At 39.5% G+C, this 19,026-nt stretch overlaps 2 protein-coding genes across 15 annotated transcripts in view; one reads left to right on the top strand and one right to left on the bottom strand.

The window, feature by feature from the left end:
* Positions 1-8,144, bottom strand: part of AREL1 (apoptosis resistant E3 ubiquitin protein ligase 1) — a 44,491-nt gene extending 36,347 nt beyond the window's left edge. For 2 of the 6 annotated variants that reach the window (XM_086319652.1, XM_086319656.1), the window contains exon 1: positions 7,941-8,122. The gene's annotated coding sequence lies outside the window, so the exon portion shown is untranslated. Of the gene's footprint in view, positions 1-7,940 lie in introns of all 6 variants that reach the window. The other 4 variants (XM_086319651.1, XM_086319654.1, XM_086319653.1 and 1 more) reach the window with 4 other exon arrangements.
* Positions 8,145-8,178: 34 nt separating this feature from the next.
* On the top strand, positions 8,179-18,781 carry FCF1 (FCF1 rRNA-processing protein). 9 transcript variants are annotated; one of them, XM_086319663.1, is made up of 10 exons: positions 8,179-8,213; positions 9,104-9,171; positions 9,306-9,456; positions 9,571-9,724; positions 10,643-10,714; positions 11,309-11,457; positions 14,388-14,460; positions 16,138-16,225; positions 17,696-17,790; positions 18,511-18,781. In XM_086319663.1, exons 6-10 carry the CDS (start codon positions 11,433-11,435, stop codon positions 18,557-18,559), a joined length of 330 nt encoding a protein of 109 aa, XP_086175789.1. In that variant the 5' UTR covers positions 8,179-8,213; positions 9,104-9,171; positions 9,306-9,456; positions 9,571-9,724; positions 10,643-10,714; positions 11,309-11,432; the 3' UTR covers positions 18,560-18,781. The 9 variants fall into 9 exon arrangements, with proteins under 9 accessions (XP_086175789.1, XP_086175787.1, XP_086175788.1 ...); XM_086319661.1 differs by having other exon boundaries at positions 9,571-9,867; XM_086319662.1 differs by lacking the exon at positions 9,306-9,456.
* Positions 18,782-19,026: the final 245 nt, after the last annotated feature.

Genomic DNA, 19,026 nt, shown 5'->3' with positions numbered 1-19,026 from the left:
GACCCTGGGCCACCGAATCTTGGTTGTAACAGGAAAAATTTTAAACTAATTCTCTGAATCTGACAAGCCGTCTCCCTCAATAAGTCTAGGAAGTTTTTATTTCATTAACTGTGCATGAAATGACAGGCAAACAGCCAGATCTACAGCCTAGTGGGGTGAAACTGCAACTATCACACATACACTCAAAAGCTAACCCAGTTTCTACCTCTACTACCATCTACTGGGCTTCCCAGGTGGCGCAGTGGTGAAGAATCCACCTGTCAATGCAGGAGACCAAGAGACGTGGGTTTGATCCCTGGGTCGGGAAGATCCCCTGGAGAAGGAAGTGGCAACCCACTCCAGTGTTCCTGCCTGGGAAATCCCATAGACAGAGCCTGGTGGGCTACAGTCTGTGGGGTCACAAAGAGTCAGACACACTGAGCGACTTAGCACATGCATACACGCACACACACACATACATACATACACACACATACACTGCTATTACTTTCGATCCTACTCTCATTTTTTAAGAGAAATAAATTGTTTATATAATCAGAAGAAAGAGCAACCTTAAATGAGTATTTTATACTTCTCTGATTAAGATTCTGGGAAGAAAAACTCAACTAGGCACAGAAATGGCCACTTAAGAGGGCTCAATTTGGAGAAACTCAACACATGTGGCATTCAAAACATAACTTCTGTTGACCTAATAACTAATCAATGTTACCAAACATGGGCTTATTAATTTCAAATGTGTATTAAGACCTTATTACATGCCAAGCAATATGCTGAATGCTTCTTGTTGTTCAGTTGCCAAGTCGTGTCTGACTCTGCGATCCTATGGACTGCAGCAGGCCAGGCCTCCTAGACTCCGAAATAAGTAAGATAGTTCCTGACCCCTTGGAGACACACAATTTAGTAAAGAGCAAGACAAGAAATAATTGGGGATAGTTCCATGTAGTAAAATCTATGAGGTATACACACGGTTTTAGTAGAAGCTAAGAAGGGACCCACAATCAGGATCAGCTCTTAAGCTTCTCAGGAAACGTCACACCACCCTCCTGGGAGCAAAGCCAACTCTTCTACTGGCTTAACAGTGCTTTGAGCATCAAAGGCTACAAAAACCACCTATGTGGTACTGTTTATTCTCAAGGTCAATGACTTTCCTCAGCACTGGTCAGAGAGGATTACTGGACCACATACATGGCACAGAAAAAGCTCACTGAAAACCCCAATCTATTTATCAAAATCATACATGATCTAAATGCAGTGTGGTATCCTGGAACCGAAAAAGGATATTAGTGGAAAAGTTTTGTGAAATCCAAATAAAGTCTGCAGTTCAATTCATACCAATGTTAACTTCTTAGATGTGACAAAATGTTACCACGATTATGTAAGACATTAACATTAGGGAGAGATCTGGGTAAAAGGTACAACAGAAACTCCTTGTACTATTCTGCTTCTTTTCTATAAACCTAAAATGATTCCAAAACAAAATCTGGGTTTAAAAAAAGTACATATGGTTCCCCACTTTCCATTCACACTCCCCCTTAGGATTCTGATCATGCCTCCCAAGTCATTGCTCCAATTCAGGTAATGCTCGCTTAAAACATTTTTCAAAACCTTATCTGTTTAAATGGTTTTCTATAAACCATTTATGTAGCCCAACCAGGTTTCCTTCTTCACCAGGATATGAAAACCCAAATCATACTTGGAAGGTTTTAACTGTTTTCCTAACAGTTCTACCACATACACCAAGGGGTATCCTTGGAGCTAATCCTGCAAGCTCGGCTTCAGCAGTACATGAACCAAGAACTTCCAGATGTACAAGCTGGGTTTAGAGAAAGCAGAGGAACCAGAGATCAAACTAACGACAAATTCTCTGGATCACAGAGAAAGCAACAGAATTCCAGAAAAACATCTACTTCTTCTTCACTGGCTACACTAAAGCCTTTGACTGTGTGGATCACAAGCTGTGGAAAATTCTTAAAGAGATGGGAATACCAGACCACCTTACCTGCCTCCTGAGAAATCTGTACGCAGGTCAAGAAGCAACAGATAGAACTTATGTGGAACGACTGACTGGTTCAAAATTGGGACAGAAACAAGACAAGGCTGCATGTTGTTACCCTGTTTATTTAACTTATATGCAGAGTACATCATGCAAAATGCTGTGCTGGATGAATCACAGGCTGGAATCAAGATTGTCGGGAGAAATATCAACAACCTCAGATATGCAGATGATATCAGTCTAATGGCATAAAGTGAAGAAGAACTAAAGAGCCTTTGATGAGGGTGAAAGAAGAGGGTAAAAAAGCTGGCTTGAAGCTCAACATTAAAAAAACTAAGATCGTGGCATCTGGTCCCATCACTTCATGGCTAGAAGAGGAAAATGTAGAAGCAGTGACAAATTTTCTTTTCTCGGGCTCCAAAATCACTGAGGATGGTGACTGCAACCATGAAATTAAAAGACGCTTACTCCTTGGAAGCAAAGTTATGACAAACCCAGACAGCGTATTAGAAAGCAAAGAGGCATCACTGTGACGATAAAGGTCCTTAGAGTCAAAGCTATGGTTTTTCCAGTAGTCATGTACAGATGTGAGTTGGACCATGAAGAAGGCTAAGTGCTGAAGAATTGATGCTCTCAAATTATGGTGTTGGAAAAGACTCTTAAGAGTGCCTTGGACAGCAAGGAGAGCAAACAAAGTCAATCCTAAAAGAAATCAATCCTGAATATTCATTGGAAGGACTGATGCTGAAGCTGAAGCTCCAATACCTTGGCCACCTGATGCGAAGAGCCAACTCACTGGGAAAGACTGATGCTGCGAAACACTGAAGGCAAAAGGAGAAGAGGGCGGCAGAGGATGAGATGGTTAGATAGCAGCAGTGACTCAATGACCATGTGTTTGAGCAAACACCAAGAGATACTGAAGGACAGAGAAGCCTAGTGTGCTGCAGTCCATGGGGTCACAAAGAGTCAGACATGACTTAGCAACTCAACAACAATCCTTGGAGTTAAACTTCCCTAAGTGGACAAGCCAGGGGTTTTAAATAACCTGGGCTAGATCTCTGGATAAAAACAAAGGGAGGGACACAATAGTAAATGTTGTGTATTAATAAGTTACCTTTATCTAATCTCTGACCAAAAAGAATAATGAATAGAAAACACAATGAAAGCATGAGGAAGGACTTTTAAAGAATCCAAGAGCAAATTTAAATCTCTCACTGACCAAAATTGAATCGCATTTCTTCTCCTAAATTAGAGACTGGTAAAGAATGGATGGAACTATTCTTAGCCAACCAGGCCCATTCTTTGGCATGAAGATGTGGTTGGCTCCCCCTGAAGCACATGGCTCCAAGGGAAGAGAGAGAATACATGGAAGAAAATCTGTTGGGAGGAAATGGATGCTAGGGGTAGGGAGGTGGAGAAATCAACAAAAAGAATTCTCTGCACTTTATAACCACAGTAAGCTAGCAATTGAGGAATTTTAAATGTAAAAGCAACTTTTACAATGAGATTACTTTTGCTAGCACGTGTATTTTCTCTTGCTTTGTCAAAGTTCTTGGGGTGGACTTTGTGCAAAAACAACAGCAACAACCAGAAGTATGGCTAGTAGACATCTAAGAGTAGCGGGCCTCGTGTCTGGTGGGTAGGATGTGTGGGGCACCAAATTCAGGTTCCTTGAACGGTTCAGGTGGAATCAGATGGCCTTGAAGACATACAGAAGCATAAAGACAAGTCATCTAGTTAAGTCAATCCCAATTTTTCATGGTAGAAATGTATTTTAAATGCTTTTTAAAGTGTTTTATTTCATTCTTTGTTTTTAAGGCTAGTCCAAAAAGAAGAACTATTTGTTAAAGGATAAAAATAGATGGATATGCATTGGGAAGAGAAGGTAGGAATCACACAGGAACACTGTATAAGATCTTAGAAGTACCTAAGTGAGAAGGAATCTCAAAACCATTAGTTGAGTGAATACACTAGACCATTTAATCTTTTAGTAAAATGTATTGTGTCAGTATTTTAAAAAATACAATGAACAGATGTTGACAATTAGCATCTCAACACCAAAATGCAAACTGCAGTGAAATGGATGCTTCAGCTAAAAGCTCTGAAAAACATGGTACAAATTCCTCAACTTCTCAAGGTAACAAAAATACATATTAAAATCATATGATACTGTTCCAATTCAGGCTAAATGGCAAGCCATATACTTACCATAACTGTTTGGTTTCTAATAACTAGATAAATACATATCTCCCTCTGTTAAAGCACATTTTGTAGTAATAGGCTTCAAGAGTCCCATCAGGAAAATGTCATAGAGACATAACACTGTATCAAGCTCCAGGCATGCTTACATATACACACGCTACAATAAGGTTAAACAACCTCAGAACTTTGGAAAAGTGAAGTGAAGTCGCTCAGTTGTGTCCGACTCTTTGCGACCCCATGGACTATAGCCTACCAGGCTTCTCAGTCCATGGGATTTTCCAGGCAAGAGTACTAGAGTGGGTTGACATTGCCTTCTCCAGGGGATCTTCCCAACCCAGGGACTGAACCCGGGTCTCCTGCATTGTAAGCAGATGCTTTAGTGAAGCGTAAAAGAAGAAACAAAAGAAAGATAACTGAAATTTACACCTAAACTATTTAATGACTAAAGTCATTTAAAAGATAAAATGACATACTAGAATCCATTATAGTCATAAAATCCGATCTGTTATATGTTATAGCACTAAATAAATATTACACAACAGTACTCTGACCTGGTCCATTTCCAGAAAGAAGAACAGGTAGAATAAATTCTCTAAAATATTTCAATTCGCTACCCCCAATACAAAATAAAAAAAATTTTTTCTTAATAAAATGTTTTATAGTTTAAAAAAATAAAATATTTCAATTTGCATACCTTGGTTCAACCACCTACCATAATTTATCTGTTCACAACTCTTTCTCTAATACAGGCCTGAGTTCTTGAAGAATAACCAGCACATTCCCTGCAGCAGAACGGGCCCTCCAATAAATGCCTCTGAATGAATGAACAACCAGCACATTCCCTGCAGCAGAACGGGCCCTCCAATAAATGCCTCTGAATGAATGAACATGCAGCAGGAACGTACTTCTCAGGTATCCTGATAAACCAGTTCAATATCGATATCTTACAAACAGGGACTGCTGTACATATACCATGTACCACATTTAGATGTAGTCGAGCTAACTGAAAAATAACTAACAGCAACTAATGTTTGTTGGGGAAAAAACTCCTATCACATGAGACATAAAAGTTAGTGTAAAGGGACCTTCCTAGTGGTCCAGTGGCTAAGAATCCACCTTGCAACGCATGGGACACAGGTTCAATCCTTGGTCAGGAAACTAAGATCCCACATGCTTCGGAGCAACTAAGCCGTCACGGCTCAACTAGAAAGTCTGTTCTCTGCAACAAAAGATCTCACACGACATGACGAAGACCCTGAATGCCACAACTAAGACCTGATGCAGTCAAATAAGTAAGTAAAGAAATAGATACATCTTCTTTAAAAAGTGTAAAAACTAACTTGAAACGGAAGAAAATATATGTGATTTTTTCCCTTAATGGCCACAAAGTGAATACACATCGAACTTTCTAACACTGACCTACAAGATTCATCCTCCAAAATTTTAAAAAGCAATTTGTTAACAACTTACATTAGTAAGTTAGGCCAATTAGTGAATGGAATGAAATCCAAGCCCAATTATGTGTTCAAACTGTGGGTCAAATGCCTTGAGCAATTCTTTCTCTTCAAGACTGCAGAAAAGAACCAAACAACCCTCCTGACTGCTGAGAAGGACTAAAATCACTTATTTTTCTCACAAGTATGTAATCAAAATCGATTACTTTCTGCTCCCACCCAACACAAAGCAACACCATCTGTCCCTCCCATAACTACCAAAACATGCTATAGGATATCCTGGTACTTTATGAATCTTAGAACCTAAGAATCTTGGATTGGAACAAAATTACAAAGCAAAAAAAAAAAAAAAACCAAAACCATATTTTCCTAAGTATGTTCTCATCCTCCATAGTGTTCCCACACTAATTTAGCTCCCTACTAAGCTTTAACAATCAAGGAAATCAGAAAAGTCCCAGAATAGATATTACACACTGCTTGTATTTTTTAATTTGTTATTGTTCACAGAATTCAAAATTCAGGGTACACATTACCAAGAGAGTGTTTTTCTGTCGGTGCCTGAATTTAAATGCAAATTACTATTTAATTATATGCAATTTTCTCTCTAAACCTATATATAATACTAATCAGTCTCCAAATGTTCAAAATAAACACACCGATCATGTTTACTTAAAAAGCTTATTGCCTAATCACCATGAGGTTCTAATGCATCAAAAAAGTTGTGGCTATCATGTCACCATGACAGCTTGGCAGAAAGGCTGTTCCCTAAAGATTAGGAACTTCTAGTAAACCACAAATGGGGTAAAGCAGGAGGCATACACAGGATCTGTAGATGCTTCCATAACAAAATTATTTCAATGTCAAAAATTCAGAGCCTACAAAGTCAAATATGTGCCCTACAAAGCTAGCTACATGCATGCATGCCTCAAAGGGAAAGCAGGAAGAAAACTGTACTCAAATCAACTCAAGAAATCATCCTGCAAAGGAGCTTTTCAAGAACTGAAAATGTAATCAAGTTCTTGAAGTTATAACACACTCAAGTTCCAAAACTGAGCAACTATATTAAAATATCATTGGCATACTTTGACAGAAGACACACAATAATAACAGAAAATACTTTAATAGGGTTTACTCGTGGTGAACACTCTTCTAGGGACTTCATGCTTTAACTCACTTAGTCCTGATTACTGACAGACATTCCTGTAAGATAGATACTATTCACTTTACAAATATACTGAAGCACAGATAAAATCACCCAATAACATACAAGTAATTAGAGGGCAGTACAGGGATTTTTAAAACCCCATCAGTCAGACTCCAAAGTCCATTTTAATACACTATGTTTCATAATAAGTCTTAAGCTGCTATGGTCAGCTTTTTTTTCTTTAACCTCATAACCTTTTTGGATTTCAAACACCAGGACAGCTTTGTGAAATAAGTACAGGCTGTGGAATTAGACCCAAACAAACCCCTGAACAAAGTCTAGGCTTCAGCTTCCCATTATGTAAAATGGGGATACTGAAATCACTGTGAAGGTCAAAGAAGGTAATACAGTTAAAATGCCTAATACAATATATAGAATCGGGGTTCTTCATGTCAAGCGCAGACCTAGAGCGTTCACAGACAGGCTTTGAGGTCACCAGTCTCATAATCGTGTGACAAATATTGCAACGTGTACCCACTTATTAAAGAACTGTCCCTGGATCTTCGAAAGGTTAAGAACCACCAGAGTACCTAAAAAGGTACTCAAAAAAAAAAAAAGTAAGTTATCTTACCCTTCTTGTTCTCAAAAACTCTAATCTTTCCCATGAAAGATAACACACCAAGGCTTCAGAATACAATGCTAATTATTTCCCAACATTTTACTGGCTTGGTAACTAGTAACACAGGCAAGCGTCTGCCTCGATTTTTAGAGACAGTCCAAACAAAGCCCTCAAAGCCCTCAAATGCTGCTCCATCCCTCATCCCACCCTTCCCTCATCCCTCTAGGCTTCACCAAGACGAATACACGGTATGCACTCGGGGGAAATCACGAGAATCGTCCATTCGGCTACCCCAAGCACAATGCCGGTTGGGAGAACCAAGGAGGAACCAGAGCCTCCGCGGAGCACGATAAAGACCTGATGCCCGCCGCTGAAGGATGAGGAGAACGTGTTTTCCCCAAACCTACTGGGCAATCCAGAATGTCGTCCCCTCTACCCTGGTCCTCCCTCTCTCTAGAACTCTATATAATGCAGGCAGGTCCTCTGAGCTCTGCCTCGTGCTGGAGTAATGCAAGAGGGAAACATTACCCAGACTGGGAGTGCAGCACGGCGAAGTCGCAGCTCTGCTACTCTGGGAGGCGGTGGCAGCACCAGCAGAAAATACGGCCCTAGACCCTCCCACTCAAGAGAACCCAGTACAGATTGCCCAGCCCGGCGGCTGGGAACCCGCTGCTGGGCTTTTCCGTTTCCCAAAACGGCTTCCGCTTCCGGGCTAGCCTTTGCCGGAAGTGGCGTACGGATGATGCAAACGAGCCGCGCCGCCGGTGATTCCGGAAGAAACAAGAGCGCGGCGTGAACATGGTGAGGCCCCGGGGAGTCCGAGAACGGGCATTGTCAGACCACGTCTAGGAGGAGATTGAGGGAGTGGCCTTTGGCCAAACTTCCACGAAAGTCTCCTTGCTTATTTTCATTCCGATCTCACCTTTTAAACTGCGGGAGTAGTGCTTCTTATGTTTTAGCGAGTTGGGAGGATGGGTTGAGGCAGTTTACTTCAGTCGCTTAGTCGTGTACGGGTCTGCGACCCCATGGACTGCAGCACGCCAGGCCTCCCTGTCCATCACCAACTCCCGGAGTTTACTCAAACTCACGTTCATCTAGTCAGTGATGCCATCCAACCATCTCATCCTCCGTCGTCCCCTTCTCCTCCTGCCTTCAATCTTTCCCAGCATCAGGGTCTTTTCAAATGAGTTAGTTCTTCGCATCAGGTAGCCAAAGTATTGGAGTTTCAGCTTCAGCGTCAGTCCTTCCAATGAATATTCAGGACTGATTTCCTTTAGGATGGACTGTTTGGGTCTCCTTGCAGTCCAGTGGACTCTGAAGAGTCTTCTCCAACACCACAGTTCAAAAGCATCAATTCTTCCGCGCTAGTCCAACTCTCACAGCCATACGTGACCCTACTGGAAAAACCATAGCTTTGACTAGAGGAACCTTTGTTGGCAAAGTAATGTTTCTGCTTTTTAATATGCTGTCTAGGTTGGTCATAACTTTTCTTCCAAGGAGCAAGCGTCTTTTAATTTCATGGCTGCAGTCACCATCTGCAGTGATTTTGGAGCCCGAGAAAATAAAGTCTGGTTGAGGCAGATAGGAGGAATTGGGTATTTGAGGGAAGAAGGATGTGGACAAAAGAAAAGGAACTTAGGAATATGCGGTGTGTTTCCAACTCCTTTTAACTCTAAAATTTTTGTTTAAAGGGGAAGCAAAAGAAAACACGGAAGTATGCGACCATGAAGCGAATGCTTAGTCTCAGAGATCAGAGGCTGTGAGTGTCTGGAATCACCTGGGTTCCTAGACTGCCCAGAGCTATAGAAATCACGAGGGGATAAGTAGTAAAAGTTTCTGTTGTTATTTTTGTTGTTTTGTTTACTTTTGGTGTTATGTCTTGGATTATTATAGGGTAATACGGTACAACAGTGGCTTAGCTGCTGAGCAGGTACACTGATGAATGGGTTGGGAATTCAGCATCTCTTAAGTGTTCAATTTGTATCACTGTTTCTATATACTGTATGTGCCATATCACTTTGAAGCCTCCTGACTGTTCTGTGAGGTAGGTAGGATTTACTTTAAGTTTTTGTCATTACACTGCTACATTCCCCAGTGGGGGGGAAAAGATTTGTTATAATTTTTGAAAGACAGAGATTATCATTGTCTTGTGTACCAGCACCTGATAACTCAAGTATTTTTGAAAGAAAAAATGGGAAAACACCTGCTGCTGCTGCTGCTGCTGCTGCTGCTAAGTTGCTTCAGTCGTGTCCGACTCTGTGCGACCCCATAGACAGCAGCCCACCAGGCTCCCCAGTCCTGGGATTCTCCAGGCAAGAACACTGGAGTGGGTTGCCATTTCCTTCTCCAATGCATGAAAGTGAAAAGTGAAAGTGAAGCCGCTCAGTCATGTCCGACTCTTAGGGACCCCATGGACTGCCGCCTACCAGGCTCCTCCATCCATGGGATTTTCCAGGCAAGAGTACTGGAGTGGGGTGCCATTGCCTTCTCCGGGGAAAACACCTAGGTGTCTCCATTTGATAAATCTTACAAGATTTATGACTGTGGAGGAAGAGAGTAGAATGATACTCCCTAGTATAAGGAGAAACTAAACAGCTTGCCAGCTTGGTTAAGAATGGATGGAGTTATTAAATAAAGACTGGGCTTCATTGTGTTTAAGAGTCTCAGTACAAAGGAGTAGTCCTTAGAGCCTTCATTGTGGTTAAATTGTATTCTTGACTTTTAGTATGAATTTATTATGTAATTTTAAGGAAATTTGACCCACTAATAATATTTTGTTTCTAGTTAAGGTTAAATTCTGTATATATATTGTCACATTTTAGCCTTTTATAAGAGACATGTGGGAGAACCCTTCCTGCTGTTGAAGCATCTGAGTCTTCAGAGGATAAATGTCAGCCTGTTCACCCACTGCTTGGAAGTGGATTTTTATCCTTGATATGAGAGCTTCTGACAAAGAAAGAAATAATATAACCAACATTTACTTATCCACTAATAATTTATATGGATTATTAGCTAATGATTTTAAAATTTAATTAGGTTTTACTGATTAACTGTGTTAATTCCAGGGTACTTTCTCACAGTTATTTGTGCACAAGAAGCCTATGCTGATATTAATATGATAATCTCACAAAATAGGATTTCCTTTGTAGACAAAAAAGAAGAAACTTTTAATAATAATCACTGCTGTGGATTTTTTCTCTCCTACATTGAATTTTTTTTTTTTTTTCTAGTAAAGAAAAGGATAGATTAAAACCGAAAAAGAAAGAAAAGAAAGATCCCAGTGCACTCAAGGAAAGAGAAGTGTGAGTAATCAAAAATTTCAAGTTTTCCTTTAAAACTAAAAGAAAGATTCTAAAACCATAGACCTCTGAGAAATTCAGGCATCCCCTGAACTGATTTGCTCAGTCATTTGTAAGTCTGGCACAGCTGTGCAAATGAAGTGATATTGATGAGCATAAACCAATTCTAATGATTCAAAGGTTTTTGGACTTCATGGAGCAGTAAAAGTTTCCTTAAATCCTGGGGATTAAATCTAATATCATTTTTTTTTTCTTTGCCAAGGAACTTTCAAAAGAAAATTGAAAGATTGTTAATTGTTTTAACATACCCGCATTTCATAAAAGAGACAGCATATCACCAAAAAGTAGTAAGGGCATAGTTTCAGGATAAAGGTTATTCCTTTTAAGTAAGTACATTTAACTTTATGAAACCTCATCACATTTTTCTTATTTTTCTCATTTTGCCCTAGATTGGTGATGGATATATCATCACAGGATTTACTTTCAATGAATGGGGGGAAAGGAACAAACTATTCCAAGCAGAGACTTCTTTTTTGTTTGTTTATACCAGAATATCAGTGTAGACATTACTTCATGTCTTTTTTCTTTTTCTTCCAGCCCCCAACACCCTTCCTGCTTATTCTTCCAATATAACACACAGCTGGGCCCACCTTACCACATCCTGGTCGATACCAACTTTATCAACTTTTCCATTAAGGCCAAACTGGACTTAGTGCAGTCAATGATGGACTGTCTGTATGCCAAGTGTGAGTATCAGACTTTTCCATTTCTCTGACATTTGTAAAGAATAATCATACTTTTACTGAATTTAAAATGATTATTTCAGTAAAATAATCAATTTTACTGAATTGCTGGCCATTTAATTTGCTCACCATAGCGAGGACCCTTTTCAATGAATTGAAATATAATGCAAACTTGACTGGGAATAATTAAACTTTCACAGTTGAGAAAACACTTAGTATATTTTGACCATCGTTACAGACATCAACTTAGAAAATAGGTGGGGAATTTTCTGTTTTAGGTTTTGGATTTTAAAATTCTGGATAAATGAAAATTTATTTCATTTCTCACTATATGTGTTATTTACATTAAGTAGGAAGGAAACATTCACCTGTCCACTTCAGTGTGGAAAAGCTAAATAAGACATTTTGCCATTTACAGTCACAGAACTAGAAATGATCATGGGCAACCATTCCTAAGTTTATTCAGTCTGTTGTGTGTTTGTACCGCAAAGGATCTGAGGTAGTTTATTTACACCTAGATATGTAGTTTACCATTAATAGATTTCCCTTGTGTGTTTGGGTGTCTCCTCCTTCAAATGGTCTTCTTTTCCTACCATGAGGAGGAAAAAGATAGTTTAGGACAAGTACAGGGGAATAACTTCCTAATAGTGAGATCTGTTATATTTTGTAGTGGGTTTATATTCACACATTTTCCAGTCATCTAGTAAAAGGTACAAATGAAAATTAAACTTACAATTTGCCATAAAGAATTAATTATTGGAATCAAAGGAAATACTTCATACCTCCTTTAATATATATAAAAGATACTACATAGTGAACATTTACAGAGTGATAGTAATGTGAATGCTGTTTATTGATTTATTAAAATTAGCAAGATGGGATAAGGGATGTGTGATGGGTAAGAGAGGTCAATTCTTTAAATGCCTAAAATTAATATAAAAATTAACTGCATAAGTTTATTGTATCAAGTTATGCATGTAACCACCAAGTGAGAAAAACAGCCAATGAAATTAAAATAGTCATCTCTAAGGATCAGAATTTGTTCACTCACTCAGTCATGCTTGACTCTTTGCTACCCCACATACTGCCGCACACCAGGCTTTCGTGTCCTTCACTATTTCCCAGAGTTTGCTCAAACTCATGTCCATTGAGTCAGTGATGCCATCCAACCATCTCATCCTCTGTCTCCCGCTTCTCCTACCCTCAGCCTTTCCCATCAGGGTCTTTTCCAATGAGTTGGCTCTTCCAGCATGTGACCAGAGTTTTGGAGCTTTGGTTTCAGCATCAGTTCTTCCAATGATACTCAGGGTTGATTCCTTTAGGATTGACTGGTTTAATCTCCTTGCTGTCCAGGCGACTCTCAAGAATCTTCTCCACCACCACAATTTGAAAGCATCAATTCTTCAGTGCTCAGCCTTCTTTATAGTCCAATTCTCAAAATTGGAATGGAAAAAGATCAAGGGATCATTATTTTTTCATATAGGCCTTTTTGTATTTTTTTAAAGCTATGTACTTGTAATACTTAAAAAAAAATTTTCTTAAGTCTTTTAGGAATAATAAAGAGTAGTCTGAAGTTGGATCACGACCATGCCTAAAAGTGGACTAAGGTGGCCTGTATGAGGGAAGAAGCTGATCTTGGTGGACTTCTTCTATTCCCATGGTGTTTCTTATAGTTGTCTTAGCTGCTTCTCCAGGAATGCTGTGACCTATTTATGAATGAAGTGGATGGAGGGTTTAAGCATGGTCCCTTGGAGTTGCATTGCTTCCCTGGCTCTCTAGCTCCACTACTATTACCTAAATGGTTCAGGGGAAGTCCATGGTGGTCTAGTGGTTAGGACTCGGCACTTTCACTGCCAAGGATGCAGATTCAATCCCTGATTGAAGAACTAAAATCCTATAAGCTGCATGGCATGGCCAAAAAAAAAGATGATTGTTTGGGATAGCATTGGCCTTATAGTTAGGTCTTTCTCCAGTTGTGGATACCATAGAGTACAGCTATAATGCATACAGCGAATTGCTCTCACAGTGCCTTTTCTGAAAGAAAAAACTTACTAAGGAAAATGCCACTTTTCTGTGTGATACTTTTCTGTGTGATCTCAGAGCAAAGGCTGAAGAAACATTCAAGTGCATTACAAGTTCAGTTACCGAGGAGATTCCTCAACTGTTTTAAGCTCTGCTTATTTTTTTTAACTTGGTTTATTCATAAAAGAAGGCCTTTACCTTCCTTTTGGCTTGGAGCTGCCCCTTTGACCTTTTCGTAGCTCTTGGTCCCTGTTTGACGCTCCAACAGATGAGGACAGTTAGCTACCTATGCGCTTTCTTTCTACTGAGAGTCCTCTTCGTAGTGATCTTCCTGAACCCATTTCACTGCTCTAGATGCAAGCTCTTGTTTCAGTGCTGCATGGCCCTGAAATCAACCCTTTGAAGGCATGTATTGCCCTCGAATTCCATGACTATCTGCTCCTCCTATCTTCTTCCCTCCATTTTACAACTGCTTTTTCTTCTGAGCATTGTATTTTAGTTTAAGATGTCTTAACTTTGTTCTCAAGAGTGTTAGTATACTTGTGAAAAAAATTAATAATCTAGCATGAAGAAAATGAAAGTTCCCTGTTATGCCTTTCCTCAGAAAGGGGCAGTTTTAAAAAGTTCATATACAGTTTCTATGGGGTAATTTTGTTCATAATAAATAACTTCATTCTGTGAGGTTATTTTTGTTCATGAATAAGAATAGATCATGCATTATTTACTTTTTCATCTTCATGCTATTTAACATCTTTAAGATTCAATCCGTATACCATATAAGTCACTCATTTAAAGTATATAATTCAGGGAATTTCCTGGTGGTCCAGTGGTAAGACTCTCAACAGGATATAATTCAGAGAGTTAAATCAGTTCCTTCACAAGTTTGTTACTAATTTTATTTTTCCTGGCAGGTATCCCTTGTATAACTGACTGCGTAATGGCTGAAATTGAGAAATTGGGGCAGAAATATAGAGTGGCTTTAAGGTAGGATGGAGCTGATCTAGATTTGTTTTAGATGGTACACTGAGGATTCTTTGACCCTCCTTCTTCTGTTGCTCTCCAAAGGTTTCTTGTCTGGTTAGTTTAAATAAAAATCATACAAAACTAGTTAACTATGCATGACTTAGAAAGCAGACATTTGAAGGTTAGAGTTTTCCAGCTGAAGCTTTTTGAACTAAACTTCCTTAGTCACACAGGTCTCCTGGGCCTCCTTGTATGTTCCTCTGGATTTTCACTTAGAAAGCGTCTGTCTATTAGTTTGTTATCTGGGTATCTTCGGAATCTCACACTTAAACAGAATCTCACACTCAAAACTTACAAGAAGTTTTGAGTTTAGAAAGTGCCTTTCAGTTTAGTGGTTCCTAAAGTGCGGCAACCCTCCTCCACCCCCAGAGTCCCAGAGACCTTTGCAGGGAGTTTGCAAAACTATTTTCTTAATAATACCAAGGTGTTGCCTTTGTCACTGTGCTGACATTTGCACTGAATGCAAAAAAATGGCATTACCTCAGTACAAAGCAAGACATTGGGCCCAGATGATTCTAGTAGTTTTTTTATTCTTCACTGGCAGTTGTTGTTTTTTTTTTTTTAATACCAGAGTCACTTAAGAATATCCTTAATAGAACAGTAAAATTCATTAAAGTGTTAAATCTCAACCCTGGAATACACACCAGTGCTCCTTGTGGTGCAGTGAGAAGTGCACACAGAGCATTTCTGCTGGTGGGCGCGCCTTTCACCTTTCCACGGCGGTCGTTTCATAACATGTATAAACCAAGTCACCGTGCTGTGGGCCTTCAACTCCACAGCGCTGTCCGTCACTTCCATCTCAGTAAAACTGGAAGGAGACGGAAAACAGAGCAAAGGATGAACGTTGTCTCAAAGGGAAGCATTTGTGAGCTGAATGAGCTGCTTTTTCATGAAATACCATTTTCATGTGAAGAACAACTGACAGACACTGATTTTGAGTTAGGGAAAATCATAAGCTAATCAATCACATTCCCAATGCTAAGGACCTTTCTATTGAGACCAGTGAAAACATTGATGAATGTGGTTTTTTAATGTTATATACGTGTGTGTGTGTGTCTGTGTCTGCTTTGTTTATTATATGTCCTCCCACGTTGGTACATACAGCTCTACCTCGTTTTTTACAGTAGGCTAGAAGGACCAAAATGTATTGAACTTTTACCTTGCTGATGGATATTCAGATTATCTCCAGTTTTCCACTGCTGTAAACCATTTTGTAGTGACCATCCTTGCACCTGTATTCTTGTGTATTTGTGTAAGACAACTTCCTAAAAGCAAAATGGTTAGGTTTAATTTGATGTAGTTTTGAATCCTGATTTTTCCCAGCTGTGTAGCTTTGAACAAATTAATCAAACTCTCTGAATCTTCTACTTTATCTGTAAAACGGAAATAGAATAATTCAGATTTCTATAACAAGTACATGATGTAAGGCTTGGCAGCTCTCAGTCAGAAAGCTTTAATTCCCTTTTCTATAAATTGTCTTTCCAATTATTATAGAAGATAAGCTTCAAGGGGAGAATGGTGTCTTGAAATCTCCACATACATCACATTACTCTTATTTCACTGATTGAAGGTTGTAAAGTTACTCAGTTGCTTGAATGCTTTTATTAATCTACTTTTATAATCCTATAATCTGTATAGGATTGCCAAGGATCCAAGATTTGAACGATTACCGTGTACACACAAAGGAACCTATGCAGATGACTGCTTAGTACAAAGAGTAACTCAGGTATCATCATTTTTTAATATTTACTCTGTGCTATTAAAAAAAAAAAGATAAGCTATTATTTCCTGAATGTTCATGTAAAGTATCTAGGAAAATAAATGATTAAAAAAAAAATTATATAGAATCCCTTCATGGGAAGTGTTGGTGTCCTCATTTACTTGAGAGAGTGGAATGGAAGTGTATACTGTAACCATAATGGAAAGATCATGGGTTTGGGGAGGAGACATGGTTTCAGATCTTGGCATCTGCATTTATTGGAGGTGTAATTTGGAGCATTTATTGATTCTTTATTCCACAAATCTCCTCTATAATATGGTTTAAGTAGGTGAGTGCAGACATACTAATATATCAGGTTCTGTCTCCCTGTGAATCTAAAATAAGGTTCCAGGGACTTGCCTGATGGTCTAGTGGTTGACTATGCACTTCCAATGCAGGGGGCACAGGTTTGATCCCTGATGGAGGAACTAAGATCCCACATGCCATGTAGTGCGGCCAAAAAATAAATAATTGAGTAAAGTTCCATTTACTCCCTATGTAGGAATTTTGTTACATCTGAGTCTCCCAGGGTGCTATTTCACACATAGCCTAGAATAAGTAGGTTTTTGATTCGTCTGTTCTTCCTTGTCAAACACTGCAAGAACTTCTATTGCTGATTGACCTTAAAAAGCCTGTCTCTGCTGAAAAGAATCAGCTCTATGTAGTGACCACACTGCCATCCCTTGAGCCACTTCATCCCTTGAGTGGGGCCAGCATTTCCCTTAATTCCCCATAGCATGGCTGGCCCTAATCTACAACTCTTTATAAAACTCAGCAAGAGATTTGGGTAGGATGGAAGGCCTCCAGAGTAGGACCAGCCCCGGCTGCTAACTCACTTCAGTCGTATCCGACTCTGTGCAACCCCATAGACGGCAGCCCACCAGGCTCCCCCGTCCCTGGGATTCTCCAGGGAAGAACACTGGAGTGGGTTGCCATTTACTTCTCCAATGCATGAAAGTGAAAAGTGAAAGTGAAGTCGCTCAGTCGTGACCCCAGGGACTGCAGCCCACCACCAGGCTCCTCCATCCACGGGATTTTCCCCAGAGATCCTTCTAAAAGCAAAAGCTGTGCCTTCGGATCTAAGGCTGTAACTCTGCCTTTACATTGTCTTTCTAAGGGTATTTTCCGAAAACCAAGGAATTGTCTGCCCTAGATATGAAAATCCCTTCCACTTATGAGACAAAAAACAATTTGCAGCTTTTGATTAGTTTTTCTATCTTCTCCCCCTCAAGATTCTTAGAGTTACAATCAGCCCAGGCAACTTGTTATGTTTTATGTGATAAATATGAGCTCCTCGATCTAGAAACTACTCACCAATTTGTTTTAGCCTTTCCTTTCCTGTTTACTGTAAAAATGAGTGATTCTTCAGACTGACCAGTGATTGTATCCAGCGTCACTTGGTGAGCTCTGTGGAACACCCAATCCTGTCTTTTCCAGCACAAGTGTTACATTGTGGCCACAGTTGACCGGGACCTTAAACGAAGAATCCGGAAGATCCCTGGAGTTCCCATCATGTACATTTCTAACCATAGGTGAGAAGTTTCTCTTAGAGAAGTGATTAACTGTATATAGTTGATGTCAAGATATAGAAGGATTTGGAGAAAAAAAATTTGATGTATCAAATGTTTACATAGTTCTATTTGAATAAATGAGACAAAGTGTTAATGACAAGAACACAGACAAAAGATAAAGCTAGGATTTAGGAATGAGGCAGACAGTCACATTGTTACAGTAAGATCACTAGCAGGAATAGGGAAATGTGTGGCCTTAAATATTGATACAAAGCAGTAACTTAAGCTTATTTTTTTGGCTAGAAATACTTTTTTTTTTGAAAACCTAGTGCAGGTGATTAGCATCTTATTTGGGAAACTGAAAGTTTATTTAGAAAAAAAAGAAAACAAAAGCTGCTTTTTATCCTTCTTTGATATTCCTGTATCAGTCCTCAGACTGTTATTGGCCAACTTTTCATCCTGGGACAAACACAGCAAAATGGGAAGAATATGGGTGAGGGGCTTGGGCACACCTGGACTCCGTACCTGGCTCTCCAACTTGTTTCTCCACTTTGAAGAATAAAGATAATATAGTCAGCATTTTGCTGTAAATCATTCATTATGATATGCCTTTAAAACGTTCCCACTGACAAAAAGGATTCACAGCAGGAGGTGAGAGTGATACAATCAGTAAAGGATGGGCTTTTAAGGTGGGTTCTAAACACACGTTTCTAACCAGTGTTAATTTTTTGTCCTCATCAGGTACAACATTGAGCGGATGCCAGATGATTACGGAGCCCCTCGGTTCTAATGAAAAGGGAAACTTTGCCCACCTTCCTTTGACCTGTTTTCTCTTTTGCAAGTTCATTAAACATGCTATAGCGTGAATTACTATTGCACTCACCCACTTGCTCTATAATGAGCTGAGTTACAGTTAAATATACTCACTTTTTAATGTTGTTTTTAAAATTATATTTTGTGTCATTTTAAAATTTGCTGCATCTTTTTATAAATCAGAAAACTTCTCACATGATATGATGGTCATTTTATATTGATTTGCTGCTGCTGCTAAGTCACTTCAGTTGTGTCCGACTCTGTGTGACCCCATAGACGGCAGCCACCAGGCTCCCCCATCCCTGGGATTCTCCAGGCAAGAACACTGGAGTGGGTTGCCGTTTCCTTCTCCAATGCATGAAAGTGAAAAGTGAAAGTGAAGTCACTCAGTCGTATCCAACTCTTAAGGTTATGCTAAGCATTTAATAACATGTGCTCTTATCC

This window comes from Bos grunniens, chromosome 10 (genome assembly GCF_055505025.1).
Source record: "Bos grunniens cultivar Pamir isolate PY7600 chromosome 10, Bosgru_T2T1.0, whole genome shotgun sequence".
NCBI lineage: Eukaryota > Metazoa > Chordata > Mammalia > Artiodactyla > Bovidae > Bos > Bos grunniens.
This window is presented reverse-complemented; position numbering and strand designations above follow the sequence as displayed.

Coding starts and splice junctions, on each gene's coding strand:
- FCF1 (XM_086319658.1), top strand. Junction 10,715..11,308: donor GCACTCAAGGAAAGAGAAGT/GTGAGTAATCAA, acceptor TTTTTCTTCCAG/CCCCCAACACCCTTCCTGCT. Junction 16,226..17,695: donor TAGTACAAAGAGTAACTCAG/GTATCATCATTT, acceptor TGTCTTTTCCAG/CACAAGTGTTACATTGTGGC.